This window comes from Diadema antillarum, unplaced genomic scaffold (genome assembly GCF_040938485.1).
Source record: "Diadema antillarum isolate AM-2024a unplaced genomic scaffold, OU_Dant_1.0 seq00000048_RagTag, whole genome shotgun sequence".
Taxonomy (NCBI): Eukaryota; Metazoa; Echinodermata; class Echinoidea; order Diadematoida; family Diadematidae; genus Diadema; species Diadema antillarum.
This window is the reverse complement of record NW_027271157.1, coordinates 736939-762086: the sequence shown is the minus strand read 5'-3', so window position 1 is coordinate 762086 and position 25148 is coordinate 736939. Positions and strand designations below refer to the sequence as shown.

The following is a 25148-nucleotide window of genomic DNA, read 5'->3' as shown; positions in this document are numbered from 1 at the left end:
ATTCAGAATTGACAGTATGGACAAAGGTAAATGGATTTTGGTGGGAGAAAAAAAAATATTTGACTCATCGGCAAGAAGTATAATAGAAAGCAATATATCATGTCGGATGATCTGCAAAGATCATTAATGTAAATGATGAAAAGTAAAGGTCCTAATATAAGTTTTTGAAGTGTTTGAAAGTCTTGATGTCTTTTTTTTTCTCGAAATGTAATAAACATTGCTTTAAACATAACCCAATAAGTCATGAATATCGCTGCACAACGACAGCGTAACCACATGTCTATTCCATGAATGGAATTAATAATTTTCTTACTCAAATGTTTAACTTATCGATCTATATTGTATTATACTTGTGGTATAATTGGGTTATGTATTCTTTACATTTATAAAGTTTATTCATATTTGAGTTGCACAAATGAAATTTAAACCTCAAGTTCAAAATTTCATATAACTTGTATTACTGTAAAGGAAATTAAAGGATTACGAACTTGTGTGTAATTCAATTTCAGTTTTCCCCAGTGTACAATGTAAGAGAGTCCAATATGTGATAACCTTGTTGTCATAATACACTAATTTAGCAGGGATCGTCAAAGAAAACCAAACTGTCCATAATTATTTATAACAATCTGTAACTATCTGTAACTATCCGAAAATATCCGCAACTCTCCGCAAGTGTTCAGAACTATTATGTGCTAATTCGCAAGAATATCCGCAAGTGGACGCAAGTACTCGCATCTGGTCATATTTGTCCGTATCGCCCGCATTTTTCCCCGTATGTTTTGAACAATTGTTCTGGGGACGGCAAAGGATCAGAAATTTGTACAAAACATGCGGGCAAAAAATGCGGGCGATACGGACAGATACGACCAGATGCGAATACTTGCGTCCACTTGCGGATATTCTTACGAATTGGCACATAATAGTTCTGAACACTTGCGGAGAGTTGCGGATATTCTCGGATAGTTACGGATAGTTACAGATTGTTATTAATAATCATGGACAATTTGGTGTTCTCTTATGATTCCTGCTAAGTCAGTGTATTATGACAGCAAGGTTAACACATTTCATTTTATTTATTTATTTATTTTATTTATTCATTCTCCACTCATGGGATGGATTGCCCTGGTCAGCTAAAAGCTGGTTTTCACAGGGGTCCAACCAAAATACAAAACATGCCATCAGTACAAACAACAAATCAATCAATCATATACAACTAAAATTACATAAAGAGCCAGAATGGCATGAGCTATACAATTTAACTAAGGGGGGAAAAAAAACCCTACATACTAAGAATTAGAAACAATATGATATAATCAACATCAAAAATCGGGGAATGGGGTGGGGGTGGGGGAGAAAAATCGTTCTCGTACAATCTCAAATAATCTACTAATTGCGTTGACTCATTATCCTGCGAAAATGGGTATGTCGGGGCTGTGATTTACGTAACGTTTGAATGCTTCAATTGATACAATTGTTGAAGAGGGATAATTAAGCTCATTCCAAAGTTTGGCCCCTCGATAAGATAGGGACCGTTTACCATAGTTGGTCTTCAGTTGAATGAGTTTCAATTTGGATGGGCCGGACCTTGTGCTATAAGCAGTCTGTCGAAAACAAAACATTTGATTCAAATAGGGAGGGTATAATTCATGTAATGAACGGTACATTGTACATGCTAGTTGTTTAGCCCATCTTACATGTATAAAGCCGATCTAATTTCAATGTATCATATAAATTATCAGAAGGATGCATATAATCAACATTCATAACAATACGAAGTGATCTATTTTGTAGTATTTGTAATTGCGAAAGGTAAGATTTGGAGGCATTTGCCCAAACCGGACTACAATAATCATTTTGGACTGCCTTACATTGTATACTGGGAAAAACTGAAATTGTTTAACGTACAAGTTGTGAAAAAAATCGTAATCCTTTAATTTGCTTTACAATAATAAAAGATATATGAAATTTTGAACTTGAAGTTTGAATTTGTTTGTACAACTCAAATATGAATAAACGTCATAAATGTAAAGAATATATTGTGACCGTGCATCACAAAACGAACAAAAAGTCGCACACACTGATTTTGTTTGAGGATTGAAAATAGGTGAAATGGATCAACCGAGCCGATCTTGACTTGGCTACCCTGGGTAAATAAGGCTTTATCATTATCATTATTATTATTATTATTACTATTACTATTACTATTATCATTATCATTATTATTATCATTAGTATTATTATTATTATCATTATTATTATTATTATTATTATTATTATTATTATTATTATTATTATCATTAATTTCAGTTTAATCTGATAATCCCCTCATTGTTGTTACTCCGGTGGTTTCCTTCCTGTTTTTTTGTCCCATTCATCGCACAACCAGCACGGCTTGGTAAAGATTAAGCGCTTGAATAGACACTGTACTTCAGAGCCTCTTTTCTCAGTCTACCACTTTTTCTGAGTGTGTGCATTCTTTCCACTATTTAGATAGGTTAGGAGAGTCCATTTGATTTGAGTAATGCATCATTTTAAAGCTTAAAGTCTGCTCTTTCAGAATATGCTCTCAACTTAAATTTCATGTGTGGCGACTTTTTTTGTGTTTTGTGGTGCAGGGTCACATATAACACCACTATACCACAAATAGAATACAATATAGATCGAAAAGTTAAACATTAGAGTAAGAAAAATATTACTTGCAGTCATGGAATAGACAAACTGTGGTTACGCTGTCTTTGTTCAGCGATATCCATGACTTACTGGATTATGTTAAGGAGATATTCATGATAAAGCAATGCTTATTAAATTTGCAGAAAAAAAAGACATCAAAACTTTCAAACACCCCTCCCACACCCAAATACAATATCAAGTCATCTCTTGAAGTAATGTATTTTCTGTTTGAATTTCTTGTATGCATGTCATTTTGTAATGCGCAGTAAAGTATATTATTATAGTAGCTGCGCAATATAAATGTCCTTTATTATTATTATTATTATTATTATTATTATTATTATCATTATTATTATTATTATTATCACAAAAAAAATGTAATACACATTCGATGGAGCGTAAAGTGCATGGGTAAGACTATAGAGAAATACTAAATTCGTTCTCATTTTATATAGTTGCCCCTGTCCCACACCTTCCCCGGCCAGAAAAGTGAATAAAATGCTATCACCTCATCCCCTACCCAAAATATTGCTTTTTTCGAAAAATATACATTCGAAGAGTACAAGAAAAAAAGTTCAGCACCAAGAGTCAACCGATGTCATGAGTATACATGGTATATGGGTGCCACTTAAAATGACCAGTATGTGGGAGAAATTTCATGATTTGACCATGCAGTTCTTCCTCTCCACCGCTCCGACTGTGTTGTAGTATTCCTTCAGGTAAAGGCGCTGCAGCTTGGCAACAGGAGTAGTGTGCCTTCCCACGAGTCTCTGTGTTCCCATGCGAGTGGAAAACGGAAAACGTCGAAGGACGTAATTGTCCGCAACATCTGTAGCTGTCCGTAAATATCCGTAAGCGGAGGAAACTGTTGTGATACGTTAACTTGCGGTTAATTTCGGATACTTACGGGGGACGTAAGCGAACGCAAACGGACGGTAGGTAAATATTTTTGCGGATGGTCTGCGTCCAAGCCACGGGTAGTTACGTTCAGTTACGGATAGTTACGTTTGGTTACGGTTACTTGCGTAAGTTTGCGTCCGTGGCGTCCCTCTGCGAAATTTTGAACATTTCAAAATTTCGCAGGTTCGGCGACGTCATTTTGCGTTTCTTTACGGATGAGTTACGGACAGTTACGTCTACATACGTCCCTGCGGATGCCTGCGTCCACGCTGCGTCCCCCTGCGTCCACTCATTCGTATCTATCCGCGGCGGACGTAATCCATCGTAAAGCACTGTGTGACTGGGGCATAAACAAGACATAATGGACCGTATGCAGAAAAGCAGCATCCGACCGCACTCAAGCACCGCTCCGAATTCATAAACAAATCCGCCAAACAAACTCATCAAAGCCAAAGCTGCTGATAAAATCAATATCAACGTTTATGCCAGCAACAGCTTACTAGGTATCCCTACCCACGCGCAGCTAAAAAACACTGATACGCAAAAAGCTGACATAATAAACATATTCTTCCATCATACACACACACACACACACACACACACACACACACACACACACACACACACACAGACGCACACACAAACGGACACTAAATTATCATGTGCACGCGCACATACACATTTCCTTGAAACCTCACCATGACTTTTTACATGGCATGTTTGCATGGATGTAGCCATGTAAGTTATGTTTTAGTATTTCAATGACTATGTCCAGAACGATATTACCCAGCAAAATGTGCTTCGAGGGCGGGCGACAATCCGTGCCGCCAGCCCTCGTCACGGATTGTCGCCAGACGACAATCCGTGACGGGGGCGACAATCCGTGTCGCCAACGCCCGTCACGGATTGTCGCCCCGAGCAGGGGGCGACAATCCGTGTCGCAACAGACGTGGTTGTTTGGTGTCTATGACAGGTCATGTCGGACTTTCACGAGTTACTGGAAACGGAGAACATAACGCTTCACTCCCGGCAGTCTTTCTACTACGACCCGTCCGGGGCAGTGTCCCGGCTGAAGGTTAGTGGTGTCCGCTGCACCGATGGTGCTGAGACAAAGATCATTCTCGCTTGATTTGTACATATTCAATTCAATTCATTCATTTTTTTTTCATTCTTCTCTTTTTTTCAAACAGAACACAACACAGAATAAATCAGGAATTATATCAAAAACGTATACATTCAACTTCGCAAAGGATATCAAATGATACAAATAAAGATAATTATGTGTGCATATTTGCAAAAAATACAAGGTTTTGTTTCATTTGAGAAAAAAAAAGACATTGAGAGGTTCACGAAAAAGCAAGCCTGTAAATTGTGAACCACTCAAAGGAAAATCTAAAGTAATACTTCTTTACATATTTCGTCGCTGGGGTGACAAGACCTTGTATCTGCAATTTTGGTGAAAATTACTTTTTGGGATTAATAGTCAAATAATGTGTTAAGTGATGTCCTGTCCAAATCCCAACTGTCCTACTCCAAAAATGAAGCCACCACGGCATGTCAAATGAAAGGCTCTCCCATCCGCTATATGCTTTGGCCGCCATGTTTTTTGGCTCTCCTGAACATTTGGCATTTTGTAGACACGAGGTCTTGTCGCCCCAGTGACGATTTATACTTAGCGCAAATATAATTCAAGATAAGACGGAACAAAACAGGAGACACACTACAAGAACATGACGCAACTTGACAGAATGGATAGAAAAGAAATGGAAGGAAGGAAGGAAAAGAGAGAATGCCTACACACTGAACACTAAGATTTTCTCTCATCGGTCACTTATCGGAAGCAAAATTTATCGCTTCCGGCCACCAACCAAAGTGTATCTCGGACAGCATAGTTTCATGAATCCGACTTGTGTTGGTTGACCATCGGGTCACTGTTAGACATGACAAACTGAGTCGGATTCATCACACTGCGATCAGATATATGTTTCGGGTGGTGGCCGAAAACATCAAACTTAGCTTCCGAGGAGTGACCGATGAGGCAAAATATCTGTGGAATGGGGTATTAAGTAGAGAGTTGGATTACATACATATTTTTTGTCCTTTTTTTTCTTTTTTTCGCATTGCATAAAGAATCATAAATGCCGATTAGCTGTTATCTACGTATTTTTCCCGCTTTGAATTGATCTTTATAGATTGTTTTCATTGCTCCTTTTTTTATTCTGTTTTCAAGGAAACGAGTTTCAAACATTTTGAAACTTTTCATACATTTAGCCTTGTATACTGTGTACCTTGATGTATATATATATATATATATATATATATATATATATACATATATATATATATATGTATATAATGTTGATTGTTTTGTTAAGTATTATAAGTCCGTATAATAAAGGTAAATTCATTTTCGAAATTAAACGGTATTTTTACAATTATGATAGTGAAGGTTTTTTTTTTTTTTGATTGTCCGATTTGTCCTGATCTACAGAGAAATTGACAAAAAAGAGATTATAAAATTTTTACTGAATGTCACGCTGTACTCGTTTAGAGTCGAGACGCTCGTATCATCATCGCTAGTTTCACGGAGGAGACCGCAAGGCGTGTCATGTGTCAGGTAAGAAACATATTTTTCCCTTTGAAGTGACCTAATTCATACTTTTATGATATTGCCCATAAGAAATAGATTTATATGAAAAGAATGTTTATATCTGATATTGTTATATCTATAATAACATTGAATACATATACGGCATAATGTATAATATACATGATTATTATAATGTATTACAGTCCAGTCAGACCTTCTCTAGCGTCCACCTGTACATAGTTGCCACATTTTTCGTCCCCTTGTTTGGCCACTAACGTGACTAAAGACAGTTTTGACTGTACCTATAGAATTATGTTTATGCGCAACACTGTATTAGAAAGCTATGGGAAAAAATGAAAAAAGGAGGGAGTGGTCGTCCTCAAAAGGACTTCTGTGGATTCCATTGGTGAGGTGCATGGTTGCCTCTTGAGAGGTAGAAGAGGTTTGAATATGCATTTTTTGGAGGTGTGTTTTGTTGTTGTTGTTGTTGTTGTTGTGCTTATCAGCTAAAGAAACCCGGAAGTGGCACTCCAAAGAACTATAGAAGTTGTGCTAAAGACCTTTTTTTTTTTTTTTTTTTGCTTGTTAGCTGATGAAACCCGGAAGTGGCACCAGAAGTCTGAAATTTAAAGTGCCCCCCCCCACCCCCCACTTTTGAAAACATAGCGCCGGCAATGACTGAATGGTTTCCTGATGAGAAGAAGCCACATGTTTTATTGCGAAGTCCTGATTCTTTTGTAATAGCATTGTGTGTATGCATTTCTACATGTATGTCTTCTCCAATACGTCATGTGCTCTATATTTTGACAATTGTGGTAAATTCGCTTTGCTTATGCAAATTAACAAGCTGTCCTGATTGTTTAAAGACGGGTTTCACGATGATTAACCTTTCCATTTCTGTGTCATATTATCATAACAGTCCCTTTTCCACAAAAAAAAAAAAATCATTTTCACGTTTACTCGTTTGAATCACTGCTTTATATCCCGTGCACAGTTCTTCTTTTTTATGTCTTTCTGTCTTATTTTTACTCTTATTGTAATTTGCAAATTCACGTTCCGTTTCCGCCTTCGCTATCATTGATCGATTGCGATCTCTCGTTTGATATCCTTAAAAAAAAAATCATTTGAAAATAATTATCTATATCTCCATTACTTCTCGGTCTCTTACCCAATCCACTTTGGTTCGTAGTGGCCCACCGACTTCCGAACCCTCAACTTCATCCTCACTCTATTCTTCCTTATACAGTAATTGTTCCAGTGTCCTCTCCTCCCCTACCCCTTAGTGCACCCTTAAAGGGTAAATCCAGTCCATATATGAGGTAGTCTGATAAGAAAGAGTAAAATATTTCGAGTTCAACGGTATAATTCTAATCGAAATCGAATGAAAAGATAAGAAAGTTATGACATTTTGAAGTTTCGTTTTTTTTTCAGGAAACAGTTCTTGAACAGTCAATATGAATATGCAAATTCCAAAGTCAGCATGTCATTCCCTCACAACTTACCATTATTGTTTGTACATGACATTTTGAAATTTCCCGTTTTTCATTCAAACGCAATTATGCCCGAGGCTCAAATCCTCGTATATCTAACTGATCGCAATTTGAAATTAATATTCAACAGGGAATAACATCATGTTTCAGACTTTTTTTGTACGCGATTAATGAAAAGTTGTGAGGTTATGACATGGTTAGGTCCTCATTTTGCTTATTCATATCCACTGTAGAAGAACGTCTTCCTCATCTTTTGACACCAAATTGGAGACCCCCGGTTACGCATAACTATGTAGGCCCTACATGCATGTCAGAACAAAAACTGCCAGAAACAAAACAAAACAAAACAAAACAATTTCAAAGCAAATTACACTTTCAGTTAAATTTCATAAAAGCATGATTATTTTTCTGTCATTGATTAAAATCAATATAGAGACGTATTCCATTGGAAATCCAACAAAGACCAAAAAGTCGAAAAATAAGATGTACTTAAGAAATAAAAAAAAACAGTGCAATACTACATATTTTTTTTATTATCACAATTAAATGTTCATTTGCATTTTGCTATAAAGGACACTAGAAAAAATATTTCCACCCAAAGTATTTTTTTTTTGCGTCGTACACTTAATGATTTGTAGCAGATAACCTGATTTCACGCATACATTGTGCATAAATTAGCATGAGCAAGCATAATGATATCTTTTGAAATATCAACTTGAAAGTTTTGTAGATTACGTCGCAGGCAATGTGTATGCTAATATTAGTCGCGATCGCGCTGTTGACTGAAGATCTGGAGGGTTAAATAGCCCAGCCTTCAGGGTTAACTTCCAGTTCATGTACCGCTAACCTCAGACTGTCACTATTGGCCTTCTTTAAACACTCCATATGTGGCCCCTTTTTCCTCTACTCTTCCTCGGGTCTTCTTTCTCCAAACAAAATAATGTCCCTTCAAGGACTACACATTGTAATATCGAAAGCCTGCCTTCCTAATGTACAAATCACTATTCAAACATTCAAACAACACATAATACAAATGCATATAAACGTGTGCATGGAAGCAAACCAAAGGAAAACAATATATAATCTAAAGAAATGCCTAAAATATTTTTGTTTGTTTGTTTGTTTGTTTGTGTGCTTCTATGCTGTTCTCATTCCTTGAGTTCCTATACTCATTGTTTCGATAAACCTTTTTAATGCTTCGGATGCTGATTGGCTCAAAAACTCACTGGCGAAAGTCATTCCCGGCAAAGAAAGGCTTGAAGTTGAAGAAGAAGATTATCATCTTATAGAAGCATATATTTAAAGTCGTAACGTGCAAAATTTCCAACCTCATTTTCTTTTCGCTTTATCCTCATTTTTTTTTTCGTTCAAGGCATCTGCGTATTTCAATCACTTTCAAAGCTAGAGGGGAAAAAAAGTTTGCAAAGATTCCCTAGCGTACGTATCATGATTGTTGTGATACGTTGGGGACATTTTTTATCAGTGAATCATTTTCTTCTTCTACTCTTCTTTTTGTTCTTTTGTTGTCGCCAAATATAGGTATTTCAGAAAGAACTTTACGGACCGAAGCGAGTATTCATATTTCGCGGCTTTTCCGACAACGAGTGGTGGCGTACTTCCGATAAGGACGAAAATCTACCTTGCAACGACGACAACATGGAAGCCGCTCTCCAGAGCGTCATGACCGTCTTCTTCAGCATGAACGCGCGGCGTAAACGCGTTACGTTTTCACAAAGAGTGAGTATAAAAGCAGCAGCCATATTATGATTTTGTATGATGGCAAATTTTTTGACTCGAGAAGAATTGACAAAGAGGGCGGCAAACATGCATTTAATTAAATCTACGACATATCAAAATCTATTGGTTTTTTTTTTTTAATTTCTGGATTTTATTGATCAGAATAAAAACATTGTCCTTTTTCATAACTCATATGACATATACATTTTTGACATCACAAAACAAACATCTTGATAGCATTCAATTATAGTAAAATTACCAGGCGTCTGATCCTTTTTTGGACTATACTCTCTAACACACGTTAACGCCAATAACTCTAGAATCGTATACACAGAAAACGAGGGGAAAAAAGAAAAAATAGCCTTTAATGGAAACAATAAATATTACCAAAGACAAGACAAAACAAACCAAATGCACAAGAACACACACTACAATCTTATAAAAAAAAAAAAATCAAAGGCATTATTCACTTGGCTCATTTATGCACTCTCCGTAACTCTCCGAATAAGGTATTCTTATGAGTGAGTGTGTGTGTGTGTGTGTGTGCGTATATGTGTTACGGGGAAAGAGGGTGACAACGGAAATTTTAAACACGTCCGATTATTCGCAAAATTATACATCGAGAAACCTGGTATGTCCGACCTGACCTTAGATGTTGATTTATTTTTGTTTTGTTTTGTGGTGTTTCTTTTTTTTTCTTCTTTTTTCTTTTTTTTTTTTTGGGGGGGGGGGGGGAGTAGGATGTATTTCAGTATTGAAAAAATTGTAATAATAGGGTATTGCAGCGATCAGTGGTAATTTAGCTATGCAAACCAGGTTCGATTCCCGAGTCTTACTTAGCAATGTTGTGTGTACTTACGTCCCCTCTTGTAAGAGGCAAAAACTTTCTATCCCTCAGATAGGACATATACAATTATTTGTATATCAAATGAAGGTCCCATATGTGAGATAGTCACAGCTCATGGAAGTAAAAGATCCCCCTTCATTCATTCATAGCAAAGAGCAGAGTGCTAACCCGGTGAAGTATCCATCCCTTAATACCACCTACTTACACAAAAACAGTGTGTTTATTGTCAAACATGACGTCTGTACTTAAAGGAGAAGAGGAAGAAAAGAAGAATAAGAAAGAATTGGAGAAGAAGAAGAAGAAGAATTTCGCTTCGAAAATCATATACATGGATCTTACAATGATGAGAGTGGGTATGAATTCATATACGTTCATAAATATTAGGAAGAGATCAAGATTGTTGATATATATGCAGACAGACAATAGGTAGGTAGATGGAAAGACAGGTAGTATCAGGACAAACAGAAAATGAGTAGATGGATAAAAAGACATGATAGATGCATTGCTTTTCCAAGACATCGCCACGCACAGCCAATCGTTGTCGTTACGTGTCACGTTTGGATGTCCAAAATTCGAATTTGTGATATCAAAATTCATTTTGTGATACTACGAATTACCATCAGTTTTTCACGTGAAGCCTATTTTTTATATCAAGAATTCGAAATTCTGATATCACAGATTCATTCAGCGATATCACAAATTGAATTTTAGATATCACGAATTCGAATTTGTGATATCATGAATTGAATTTGTGAAGTCAAGAATGGATTTCGTGATATCACAAATTAAGTTCATGTGCTACACTTACGGGAATTTGTGGTATCACAAATTTCATTCTTGATATCACAAATTGAATTAGTGATATCAGAAATTTGATTTTTTTTTTGATATCACAAAATGGAATTCGAGATAACAGAAATTAAGTTTAAATGGTAAAAAGGCTTGCCATACGGTCGCCTTCGGCAGACCGCATCCTCGTTCCGGCTTCAGATGGCCGAGATCCTGGGCTCCCACATCCTGCTCAACAACCAGGACGTGGCGGCCAACGCGCACGACGCCATTTGGGCTCTCTCGCTTGGACTCAACTCGTCAGTTGGTCACCTGGGGAATCGATCGCTTGAATACTTCACGTACGAGAGCCCCGTCATGGTGAACACTCTGTACAGGAACATCCTTGATGCAGAGTTCTACGGTGTGTCGGTAAGGGTTAGATGTCTTCTTCTTCTTCTTCTTCTTCTTCTTTTTTCTGTAGGATGCTTCAATTTATCGTTCCATTGATGTTTTCTTCCAGAGGGGCCCACATTCTAAAAGCCCTTTTTAGTGATTCGGTCGATTTTTCCCTGTTTACGCAAGGTTATACATGTGCTTTATTACGATTTCTTCTGTTTCTTGTTTTTTTTTTACTACTATACAGTGCACTCTCGTTATAACGAAATTTAGGCCGCAACATTATCGGCTGCATGTAGTGCTATTGTCTATCATTTTATTCGGTTATAGCAAAATTTCGATACAACGAAAGAAGACTGCCGGTCCCAAGAACTTCGTTATAACGGGAATCCATCGTATGTATTATTAGTATAAGGTTGCTCAATTATCGTATAGTCTTTTCACTGTACTGTGTTTATCTCACCTTACTTTCAGTTATCAAAGGAAGTGAAATATAATACGTTTTGTCCAAAAAATGGAATAAACTTTAAAATCTTGAAACCCTGAAGCACCTCCATGTCCTTTGTTTTTTGGTATAAGCTCCTTGAGGGTGTCTTATACTACCAACCACATCGCAATGGAAGGAGGGATTTCATTTTTTTTTTTTTTGCTCTCTGTTTGTTTTGCTCGAGTCACCATAGGCAAATCGTCAGGATTGGAAACACGATTGGAATTAAGTTTTCAATCACCGTCAGCGATGTCCGTTTCCATTCACACGGCAAGTTGTGCTTCATTGGAAACATGATTCTAGTTTGCTTAATTACAATCGTGTTTGAAATTAAGCAATCTAGGTGCGTGTGAATGTCGGACTTAATCAAAGTTTTGCTCATGTCATTTGTTAGGGTCCGGTGAGTTTCAAACCAGATGGAGATCGGATCGGTGCCTTTATCATTCAGCAAATTAGAGGTAAGAACACTTCGATACTTATATGCACAGTTGCAGACAGGGATTTGGGTTGGTCGGTAGTGCGTCTGCTAGTAAATCCACAGAAACTGAATTCGATTCCCAAGTCTAATTGAGAGATGTGTGTATTCATACTATTCCCCTTCAGTAAAGAGACAACACATTTTCCCTTGGATATAGGACATCTGTTTTACATTTGTTGTAAGATGATGATGATGATGATGATCCACAGCATTTGTATGGCGCCATATATCTGTTATAGAAACATTCAAAGGCGCATGGACATGGACATGTAAGATGGACATCTGTTGTAAGTTCGATCTATTAAAGGCATAATTTACCATTTGCAGATGAAGAAAAAACTCAGCATTCGTGCTTCAAAATAGTTCTAAAATGTGAGTTAGGGATAGAAACAACAAATGCAAAAATTTCAACCGGTATAATTACTGATAAGTATTGTTAAATATACAAAATGTGAACAATGGTTATAATAAAAATGGTTCCAGAATAAACAGTCTGCAGTTACGGTTTAATGAGAAACATAGAGATATCTCCTTAAAGGGTTTATTACGAAAATTTTATGTAGAAGGATGTTTTGCGATACATTAACCTACGCATGTGTATCAAAAGTGATATCTTGAACATTTTTTTTAAATCGCTGCTCTCAAAGGTAAACAGGACCTACAAGCAGCCCAAATTCCTACAAACTTGTCTTTCACCACTGTTTACATTGGTCTTTCTTGTGTGTGTGTGTGTGTGTGTGTGTGTGTGTGAGAGAGAGAGAGAGAGAGAGAGAGAGATGAGAAAGGAAGGAGAAAACGATGCGTAGCTTTGACATCGTTATTACTCTTACTGTTCCTCCTTTACGGAAAAGCGCATAGGTGAAAATTTGGTCTTCGCCGGGACTCGAACCAGAGTCTTTGCAACGCCTTAACCCTATTCCAACTGGGGGGGGGGGGGGGGGGGGGGGGGGGGGCTCGACATTTTGCCGCGTCGTTACATTAGTTTTTTTCATTGACATCTCCCGCATATTTTGAGACCAAATTTTTGACGTCCGGCCACACCGTTCTGAAGTTACGTAATGTCTTGCATATGCATGTCAACTGAAAATTAGCTCAATTTCTTGATATCGTGTGCAAATCCAATGCAAATTGTGTTTTTCTGTTAAATTGATATGAAATAGATTATTTCAACTCTTAACCATTGAAATAAATCAGTTCTAATGTAGATAAGCTTGAAAAAGTGCCTGCAACAAATTTTGGCAAATAACAATAAGAAACAAAAGGTCGACAAAACAATAAAATACATAAGAAATTAACAAAACAATAAAAAACAAAAGAAATTGATTTTGATTGTGCTATTTTTTTACAAGAAATTTGTTTGATGTGTCTTGAGGAACTCTGACACAAAAATTTAGCAATCCTTCAGTCTTTTTAGTGGAGTTAGGTGAAAATATGACTTCAGGCGTAAATTTGCATAATTAGTTTACTAAAAATAGAAAACCAATATTTTTTTCTATTGTATGACAATGTAATCTTGTAGTTGACATCTAGCTCTATCTTCAGGCAAAATTTTGCGGTGATCACGCGAACGGCGGCCGAGATCTGAAGGGGGGGGGGGGGTCAAATAGACCCCCCTCAGTAAAAACTTGGTCTTAAATAGCCCAGATAGAATAGGGTTAAAGATAAAATGGAGTTCCTGTTAAGGTGCATTTCACCGAGTGAAACCATGATTCAAAGTATCAGGATATAACTGCTAGTCAGTATGATGCTTAGGGAGCATTATAACTCATGTTTGATTACTAGAACGTCAATTTAGATGAGAACTGCAGTAGTGACTCTCGCAAAATAACGGCTCGTTTAAACGGAAGGATTTGGTCTCGAGCGCATGATTCACAACGCCCCCTTGCGGTCCCGAGAAGAAAGTCGGTTTTCGGATACTACTGATACTATACTACTTACAGAAGTCTTGAGAGAGCTCTGTGATATACTACTGAAGTGTACTGTACACAAGCGCGACCGCATCCCAGAGGCTACGATCCGCGATCCGTTTATAGCAGAGCAAGCTGTCGACAACTGCGTACATTGTGTGTATAGCCACTGTGTGCGTTTTATGTCCGACGTCCAGTAGTGTACGATCGAACGATACCCCTGTGCGGTGTATGTTGTGTGTACGTATCATGGGGGCATGGATGGGCCAACCGTATACTGTGCATGTGGGTGGCCATGAGCATGCTATCTAGTACCCATATTGTACACATGCCCCACGCGCTTTCCCCACTCTTTGCCTTCCACCAGGGAGGTGAGACCTCCCTGCTTCCACCAAAAAGTCGATACTCTTTGCTAGTCATGCTTCCACCAAAGAGTGGATTCAGTCCACTGAACAATGTAGTCCGTGGCGATATCGTACTGGCTCCCGTTCGCTATGACAATGCCAATCACTGTACGTGTACTATAGTGGATGGTACATGCGTGGCCATGGCAAGCGAGCTGGCTTCGTTCGTTCGCCCCGTTGCAAGCTACTACCGTATTACACGTATTATAAAATGGGTTCAAGAATGTAGCCAATTGGAAGCGCTGAAATGAGTCACGTGTGCGTGCATTATTTTCTTCAGGTAAGCACTAAGAAGAGTCTCTCTTCCACCTCCCTGGCCTGACGTACGTCACAATGTTTTACACTAGCAGTGCGCACTCAATCAGTTGTTACAAGTGCGTCACGCGCTACTATACGCGCTGTCAATCCTGTAAACAACTTCTAGTTCGGGCCGCGGGCTGCCACAACAGCCGGCGGCCTTTCTTGTGCATAACAGTACGTGGCATACGTATACTCTTATACGTACGTACAGTACTTATCAGTGTGCGGGATTTCCGAGTGCGACGTGCGTAAATGTTTGGGACGAACATCTTCGGACATCTTGACTTTTGAGCGAGTGCTACATGTAGCTGACTGGTATTGACCCACAAGGTACGTGAATAATGCTGTTAGTTTTCGACCCATTTTATAAAACTAATGATGCACAGGATTATTTCGTGGCGTTAGTGAAGGTGCGGCTCACTCTCGAGTATTGACAACGGTTGCAAACATGCACTCGGCTGCGCCTCGTGCATGTCGCACCATTGTCAATACTCTCGAGCGCGCCGCACCTTCACTAACACACTCTATCCTGTGCATCATTAGTATATTATGTACTTGGGTACTGTTAGTATTCATACGACCAGCTGCGAGCTGCGTGTTAGTGGACTGTTCTGCAGATCTATATAGAGGCGGTCCGAAATGCATGTTCATTTGCCATGTTTTCATGCTATAATAAACAATAAGATTCTCTCGCCATATTATGTGTTGACAAGAACAGATAAAATAACTGAAACAAACAATCAAAGGTAGCCCTCCCATTTTTCTTGTTTTTGTTATTCTGTCGATAAATGAGCTTCCAAGTAAAAAAAAAAAAAAGAGAGTAAACAATAGTGGGCCTGTACGTTTTGTGAAGGACATGTTTGTTGTTCGTCGGGTGATTTGTTGACAGGCCATGGACCTAATATAGGCCTACTAGTACAAGGACATTCATCGTACACATTTTTGCACACGCATAATACCTTCCCTACAGGATATACCTGTCCTCTACGATTACCGATCCTTTTTTTTTCCTTTTTTTTTTTTTGTGCTCTGGAATATGCTACGGAAAAGTGAAATATTGAGATCACAAGTGACAATCATTCTTCCATCATTTCTTTTAAAAACTGCCTGCTTTTCCCTAGCGAAAGTGTTTGCTTTGAGGTATGATTTCCTAACATACACCTCAAGACTGCACATTCACTTCATTTGATTTTTCTGCGTTATTTTCTTCTGCGCATATAGTTTTAGATTTATCGAATCTCCATCTTGTTCTTCTCCCGGCTTGCTTGCGGTGACAATCATGGGATCAAAGCAGTACCCTAAAGCATGCTAAAACTGTCTTTGAGACGCTTTTGAGATGTATAATAGGCCTACAGGTGGCCGTGCATGATTGACACAAAATTTCTCATGATCTCAGGTATTGCTGCTCCTCATCATCTGTATCTATTCAAAGACATTTCTGTCTGAAAAAGGCACATCTGCAAAACAAGACTGAAATGAGGGAAACGATCCTTTTGTTAGTGACGATACATGATCACACAATCAAGTAAAGAAAAAATGCCAAGTAAACCTAAGAAAGAACAACAGCTCTCATGTATTTATTACTGATGATCATCTACACAGCCAAAGTTGCCATGCAGTCGGTAGATGTTGACGCTTCCGCACGTACCACATGCTGTTCATTTCTAATCTTAATTTTTTTATTTATTTTTTTAGTTGCATAGGCCTGATTGTCAGAGAAAGACATAATCCGAAATCGAAAGGATTTTTGTTTTGCTTTTTTTCTGTTTTTTTTTTTTTTTACTGATTGTTTGTAATTTTCAAATTAGTGGGGCCTATTGAGATACGTTTTGCGATTGTAGGACATGTTTGTTGTTGGTCAGGTGATTTGTCGAGAGAACTGACAACCAAATTTGCTAATCCTGTTTGTGTTGTTGTCGTTTTAGGGTTTTGTTTTTTTTTTTGTTTTTTGATTTGTTTGTCCAGCATGGAAGGGCCTACCTGTGTTCTGTGCGTAGTTACTGCGGCCGGCGTGTAATGGCGACAGGGTCTTGTTCAATTTGCCATGGTTTTTACACTATATCATTTATGATGAAAGAAAAGCAATTCTCTCGCCGTAAGTGCTGACAAGCCAAATCAAAAAATCAATAACAATCTTTGCATCGTTTTTGCCAACTCTGTCCATAGCCTAAATGAGCTGTCCAATAAAAAAAAAATGCACTAAATATCGTCAACTAAACCTACAGAAGTAAAAACAGCTTGATGATCTACACACGGTCAACGTTGCCATAGTTGACGCTTCAGCCTGTATATGCTGAGCATTTCTTTCTTAATTTCATTCCTTTTCTTCTTCTTTTTTTCTCAGCGTACTTTTACTGATTGTTTTTCAAATTAGTTGGGCCTATATGCGTTTTATGGAAGACGTGTTTAATTGTGTTTTTGTTTTGTTTTGTTTTGTTTTGTCAGGCGATCTGTTGACAGAATAATATTGATGACCACTAATCCTGTTTTGATTACTATTAATATTATTTTGGGTTTTGTTGTTTGAAATCAAAAATTGTCTGCACTTTTTTTCCTTTTTTGGCCGATTATGTCGATAAATCAGCTGTCAAGTAAAAAAAGAAAACAATCGCCGACTAAACCTAACTAAAACATTAACAACAAACCAACAACAACAAAAACAAACCCAGCTCGGTTGTTACTGATGATCGTCTATACACTATACGTTGCCAGAGTTGGTGCAGTACACGACGCTTGGCACGAAGCATTAATTTTATTCAAATTCATGAAATTCTTCCGTCGAGATGTTTTCATTGCAGCTGATTGACAAATTGCCCTACATCGACGTATATCAGTTGCAACGTAGCATTTATGCTTGACATTTTTCCATTTGTCCATTTTTTCTTAGCGTAAATAGCATAGGTCTGAGTGTCAAAGAATTATATGGATTCCGAAAGGTTCGGGTTATTTATTTTGTTGTTGTTGTTTTACAGATTTAGTAGGGCCTATATGCGTTTTGTGCAGAACGCGACAATGTTTTTTGTTTGAGCAGATGATTTGTCGACAGATTGTACAGAAATGCTAATCCTGTTTAGATTATTATTGTTTTAGGGTTTTTGTTTTCGTTTTTGTTTGTTTTTGCTTCATTGCTCCATTCACGTGGTACCTGTGTACTGTGTGCAGTCAAAGAGTGTGTAATGGAACTGTGCTGCATGCAAGATGGTATACATGTAGCGTTCTTCTAGAATAATGTTCAATTGCCATGTTTATATGCTTATCGAAGAAAAACACTTCTCTCGACATATGTGCTGTCAGGTCAAGATTTAAACAAAAAAATGAAAGAAATTATTTTTAAAAAAAGTCTTCACAGCCTTTTTTTTTCTTTTGCTCATTCTGACAATGAATGGGCTGTCTAGTCAAAAAGAAAAAAAAAATCGCTAACTAACATAATATAGAAAATCCGATTGTTAATGACGATTATCTACATGGTCAACGTTGCCATCAGAGTAGGCATAGGCCTATCATGGATATTGACGCTTGGCATGTAGCATTTTATGCCGGACATTTTTTTCTTATTTTTTTTTTTTCGTAGCGTAGTATGCGCAGGCCTGATTGACCAAGAAAGACGTATTCCGAAATGTTATGTTTTCTAGTTGTTTTACTGACTGTTTGTTTTTACAATTAGTAGGGCCTAATATGCGTTTTATGTATAACATGTTTGCTTGTTGTTTGGGCAGGTGATTTGATGGAATTGATTACCACAGTCATGTGCTGGTTCTGTTTGTATTATTATCATTTTTTGTTGTTGTTGTTTTTGCTTAGCGGCCAATTTTGTGGAGAGAATTGGCAGAAAAAAATTAATGTGAAGAGGACTGGTTTGTTTGCTTATCAGGTGATTCTGTGAGACAATTTTGTCAACAACAACAACAACAAAGCAAATCAAAGACCTCTTCCATCTGTGATTGTGCGACCGTCTTTTCCCTTTTTTCATGATGACAAATGTCATGACAAGAGCATAATCTTATGCAATCTCTTTCACATAACACAATCCCAATGGAGATCGAGGGGGCTTCGTGTTATAGTAAGCTATAATCAGTAGTGATCGAGGTGGCTTCGTGTTCGACCGGTATAACAAGCAACGGTGGACAGCTCTACATGTATGCCATCAGGTATGTATATATATATATATATATATATATATATATATATATATATATATATAGATATATATATTGCATCCTTTCTTTTTTATTTCTTTCTGGTGCCCCACTCGGGATTAATCGGCTGAATAGGAAAAAAAGGCTCCCCCATGCATTTTTTCCCTTTCAGTTTCTCGTGCCACCAATGCCCCCTCGTTACGGGGTTGTTTCCTTCCTAAAAACAAATATCAAAAAATAATATACCCGTGGTCACTGCAGAACCTTGATGATATACATTTTAAAAGAAAAGAGAACTAACTATACCCTATAGGGGGCATGGGGGCAGTTTTCTTTCGTTATAACGAAGTTTCGTTATAACCGAACAAATACAATATTAAACGAAAACAAGGAAACCACGCATATAAATTATGATGTTCTGTTTGCTGAATACACTGGAAAGCTATGTAAAATGGAATGGGACCTTTTAAATTTCGTTTGAATATTACAATTAAAAGAGAGCATAAAGTTGTTTGTAATGTCCGAAGGTTCGTCGATCGGAAATTAAAATGATCAGGTTCGTCATTCCAAAGGTTTGTAATTTACTAACTGAGAAAGGATCACTATTCCGAAGGTTCGTTGTTGCGAAGGTTTTTTAATCCGAAAATGTAATAAAGTTTGTCATTCCGTAGAAGGTTTGTTAATTAAAAAAAAAATGACACAGGTTACGTATTTCGAAGGTTCAGTTTTCTTATAAGACGGTTATAAGGTTTGCAATTCCTAAGATTTGTTAGTGGACTTACCTTTTATTTTCTGGATTAACGAAACGTTTTTTGTTTGTTTGTTTGTTTTTGGGTTTTTTTTTTGTTTTGTTGTTGTTTTAGGTTGTTTTTTTTTAATGTTCCAATTAATGAATGTTTGGAATTCCTATCATTTTCGGACAAACGCACCGTCGTAATAAGAACCATTTTTTTTTTTCGGAATAACAAATCTTTGGAATAACGCCAAAATGTTCGTGAACAAACACTGTTTCATTTCCGAACTAACGGACATTTAGGTGTATCAGAATCTTTGTGTTTTGTAATAAGGAACCGTACTCAATTTCAGATTATTGTCAGATTGTTTAACAATAATGCAAGTTCTCCTCGAAAACTTGTGCGTGACACACGGATCGAAAACGCAGTATTGTGAAGCATTCGCCCACGCAGAGACGCTATAAATGCTTGTTCAGCTACGTATTTTCGGAAGCGATCCGCATTTCGTTATAACAGAGCACATTTCTTTTGTTTTTCTTTGTCAGTGGCGCTCGGAAAAGATTTCGTTATAACGAAAATTTCGCTATAAACGTGTTCGTTATAAGCGAATTTTTTTAACACAGACTTTAATGACGAACATTTTGGGAACAGAAGTTTTGCTTCGTTATTACCGTGTTCGTTGTAACGGGAGTGCAATGTATTGCAAATAAGCCATAAACATCACATCTCATTATTATTGTCATAAATTATGAGAGGATTGTAATTTCCTGTGCACATATCGTTATGTATGTTTTTTATATTGTTTTTAACAGATTGAACAACGCTCCGTAAAAACATGACATGCTGTCCCTATATAGCACCAGTAAATGAACGTCACTGGAAACACGTCCTGATGAACTTCAAGATGATGTCAAGTCAAGTCGCATCAATGATCATTGATGTACCGCAAAAAATATGAATAACACATTATCCCTTCCCACACATTGTCATAATAGGAAATTAATCATGGTGACGTTATTTTGTTTTTCTTTAATCCGGAACAACAGAGAAAACGTAAACTTTTCACCTTTGTCACGCTGAGTGAAATAGGTCAGCTTCTAATTATCTTCAGCATCCAGAAATGTACGGTATGACATTAATTTTGGTGAATGTATGTTACTAAAATTTGTAGATTCTTTGCAAAATGGTAACATCAAGGCGATGGAAATGTCCGACCACTATACCCTTTATACCATTGGCTAATGTTTCTTTTGTGTCCATGAGTATATGTATGTATCAAAGAGAGGTCAATCTTTATGCTCCACTGACATTAATTCGCTCCGCGAGAATGTGCTCCACAACATCACCCCAACGACATCTGCTCCGTCGACAATGATTGCTCCGCCGACGACTGAACCACCAACACTTGCTCCGGTGATGTTTCCTTCGAAGACACCACACTGAATTGTCCCGCGCCCCGGCGACATTTTACTCCAAGGATACGGCAATAACATTGATCTACCATTAGTTCCAGTGGAAATGGCTGCATTTCATTTACCCAAATTCTGCTGGCATGTCCTCATGAACGAGATCCGAAGATATTTTATGACATCTGCTGAACTCAGCTCAATATTGAAATTGTTCTTATAACTCACAATCTCATGTTCGCATTATATCTTGCCACATTCAAAAAATATGCAGGAATTGTTTTGCACAAGACATATAGTTGTTTCTTGAAATACTTGAGGGGTGCTGCCGATTATTTATAGGCAATTATTAATTCGTTCAAATGTTTTATTGGTTATTTAGAAGGCCTAGCTAGTATACATATGCTACGATTGTTTTGGTTTATAGGTAATGTTTAGGCACTAATCTTCAACATATATCCGAAGAGTGTTCTTCGTAAAATAGCATTGCGTAAGCTTGTGATTCTAATTCATCGGAGTATCAAGCCTTTGTACTTCATTGTCGGATATCACCTTCGGAATAAACATTCTACATCCGGCACTGGTGGATGTTTCAGAAAATAATTGTCAGACGGGAGGGGAAATCTTAAAAGCAAAAATGAATGTCATTCTTCGTTTGATATGTTTCCCCTTGGGCAGTGGGAGATATTTGATTGTCTGTTAATAAATGATTCACCTTAAAGTCCCAAGGTAACAATGATACATTTCAACTGTAATAACATGGTATTATAACCAAAGGTAAACGTATGGATTGCCCTGCTCGCAACTCGGCATTCATGGTCGTGATGGTCTTCCGAGGAATCCAATTTGACATGAATAATTAAATTGATTGAAACTCCACTCAAAATGAAACTCTTATTATACGCACATAATCTACACATAACGAAATCATAATTTATACAAAACAGTATTCGAATACCACCCACTCACAGCCCTCTTCATGTAACATAATCATTTACATTACGTCGGGATACCAGATCACATACATTTTCATAACATCCAGTGCAAAACATAATTATTAATTGCTTTCTTATATAGGAATTACACGATGGTGAGGGTGAGGATATCATCCAAGGTAACAGTATTGCATAGATGCCCCACGATAGGCGAACATGCGTTTTTTCTGTTCTTGTTTATTTTGACGTTGTTCATTTCTTTTTCTTTTTCTTTATCGAGCAACGAGACACAGACCTATACTTCCGAAGTAGGAGCCTTAGTATTGACGGAAGGGGGAATTGGCGGGAAACTAATCTCCCTTTTTGACATCGTTGATTTCTTTGCACGGTATCCATTACTTTGGGGGATAAGTACACGTCATGTATAAGGTTCGTCAATCCGGGTCCCCAAATTCCTGTTCCAGATCCATTTGTTGCTCCGAATATGAAGGCGTTAGTTATAATCCGAACATTTTTATTCTGAAAACGAATTAGGTCCTATACGTAGTACGAAATGTATTTCCTTTCAGGATGAACGAACACCCGTGTTCGAATCAAGGAACCATAAAAATAACGAAAGTGTTTCTCTCTCAGAACAACGAACTTGCAGAGTGACGAACAGTAACATGATGTTCCCTTTTTACAATCAAGCACCTCTGAGTCACCGTCAGAAAAGAAAGAATAATGATAGAGAATCTTCCCCCTTTGGAGGGCAGTGGGATATATTTCAGGAAAGATATAAAGAAAATAGAAAAAATGACATTATTTTACGTCAATTGATTGAAAGAAATGTAGAATCAGGTAACGATTGCAATCCTGCCAGTGGTCTTCCCCGGAGTCTTCGACTTGAGCTCGCTTCGAAACATCCTTTTCATTCCCGCAGGCCCCAGACTGTTTATGACCTCAACAGGAATGCGCCACCGCGCGGATTTGTGGTTTACCCCCCGCCCTCCCCCCTCCCCCTCCCCCTCCCCCTCCCCCCTCTTTGCCAAGTCTGTGGCACCTTGCTATCGTGGGATTTTGCTCTTTTCTCTTTTCTCCGCCAACGAAGTGGCCGGAGGCATTGTTTTCGGGGCGTCCGTCCGTCCGTACGTCCGTCCGTACGTCCGTCCCGTTTTGTTTTTGTCAATATCTCAAGAACCGTGAGGTGGTTTTGCATCAAACTTGGTATGAGGGTATATCCTGGGGGATGATACTTTGTTTGGATTTTAGGGTCACGGGGTCAAAGGTCAAAGGTCACAGGTTATTTTGTGAAAAAAGGTTGAAATTTCATGTTTTTCTCCATATCTCGCAAATGGTTCAAGGTATCTTCATGGAACTTAGTATATATATGAACCGATGGGCAGTGATTATCTAGGGAAGTTGGGGGTCATGGGTCAAAGGTCAGGGGTCAAAGTTCAAGGTCAACTCCTCAAAATATCACTACTTTTCTTATATTTATGCAATGCCTGAAGGATTTTTTTAACTTGATGTATGCATGTATAACCCAATATATATTCTGCGGGAAGCTTCGTGCCAAAAGGTCAAAGGTCAAAAGGTCAAAGGTCAAGTGAAAGTGCTAAATTGCACTTCTTCCTCCATATCTCAAAAGTAACTCAAGGTATTATCATGAAACTTACATATTTATGCATGCTCTACCTAACAGTGATTCTCTTTGGAACTGTGAGGTCAAAGGTCAAAGGCCAGGTTTAGATAATACTATTTTACCATTTGATACAGAATTTACATTTTTTCTCAATACCTTGAAAATTACTCAATGCATAAACTTATAAAAGGGTCAAAAGTCCAGTAAAAATCATCAGTTCCCCCAAATACCTGCACTCTGACGTTTTAATCATTCATCCAATTGATAGTTCTAGGAAAGTGAACATTCAGCACATTTGTGGCAAACCTGTCATTTTAATATCTTGCCAATTGTGTGAAACTGTCATCACACATTGTCAAGACATTGTACTATAGACCTGCATTATTGCGGAGGCATACACCTGTCGCCGTAGCGACATTTCTAGTTTTTTTTTGTTTGTTTTTTTTTAAAGAAGATGTTCGCACGCAGTGTCTTTTCCCCGTACCACTGCGCGTTCTGTTTCAATTCGTTTGGGTTGTAGGTTTTTTTTTTTTCCCTTGAATTTTCACTATGCCCTATAAACACGTGGAACACGCACCAGCCATACACCACAGGTAGCTCACCGCAATTTTTGCAGCCAAATACTCGACTTTGTCAACACGAAATCCCCTAAAACAATAAAGAGATGATGGAGTACCTTGTATCGGTGCATAAACGAAATACCATTGATGGAGAATAAAATATTCTTTAAAAAAAATAATAAAATAGAGTTAAGCCAACATATGAGTTTGTCGTCCCACAAGTTTTACACGTGTTTTTCACAAATTTGATAACACTTATATAGTTAGAACATGCATGTCGCCAATTCTCGAGGATGTCGCACACAATGTTGCAGGCTTCTGTTGTGTCGCACAATATTATTACAGCGACATGCTCATACCCGTGGCTACACTGGCGTCGTAAATAGGTAGTTCATAACTACAATCAAACTGAAGCTTACTAAAGTACTAGTATACCACCCACAAGATCTTGCGATATTCCTCTGAAACTCACAGAACTTGGATTTACTTATGTTACCTCAACCTCGGTATGCGCAGCTTGATTTTCCTCCCTTTGGAGTTGAATGTGGAGGTTTTGTGTTTCTCTGAAGGAAGAAGAGCGTGTTCGAAAGAAAAAAATAATCCGGTAAGTCCATTTTCCTTGAAAATCAATCGATTAATGATTTACACTGTCAATCTGAATATAATCTGTATGTAAAAATAAAAAAAAACAAACAAACACGTAACTCGGATTATTTTCAGTCTAAAATCATGTTTTGGGGCCAATAGGCCACTTATCATAGGCCTACTATAATGCA

At 37.8% G+C, this 25148-nt stretch overlaps 1 protein-coding gene across 1 annotated transcript in view; it reads left to right on the top strand.

Annotated features, from left to right (window-relative positions):
• LOC139725513 (gamma-aminobutyric acid type B receptor subunit 2-like) overlaps positions 1-25148 on the top strand; it is a 68149-nt gene that overhangs the window by 24144 nt on the left and 18857 nt on the right. The window contains exons 4-8 of the mRNA XM_071636597.1: positions 4544-4645; positions 6122-6187; positions 9190-9387; positions 11201-11434; positions 12283-12346. Coding sequence (XP_071492698.1) covers positions 4544-4645; positions 6122-6187; positions 9190-9387; positions 11201-11434; positions 12283-12346 — 664 coding nt within the window. The remainder of the gene's footprint in view (positions 1-4543; positions 4646-6121; positions 6188-9189; positions 9388-11200; positions 11435-12282; positions 12347-25148) is intronic.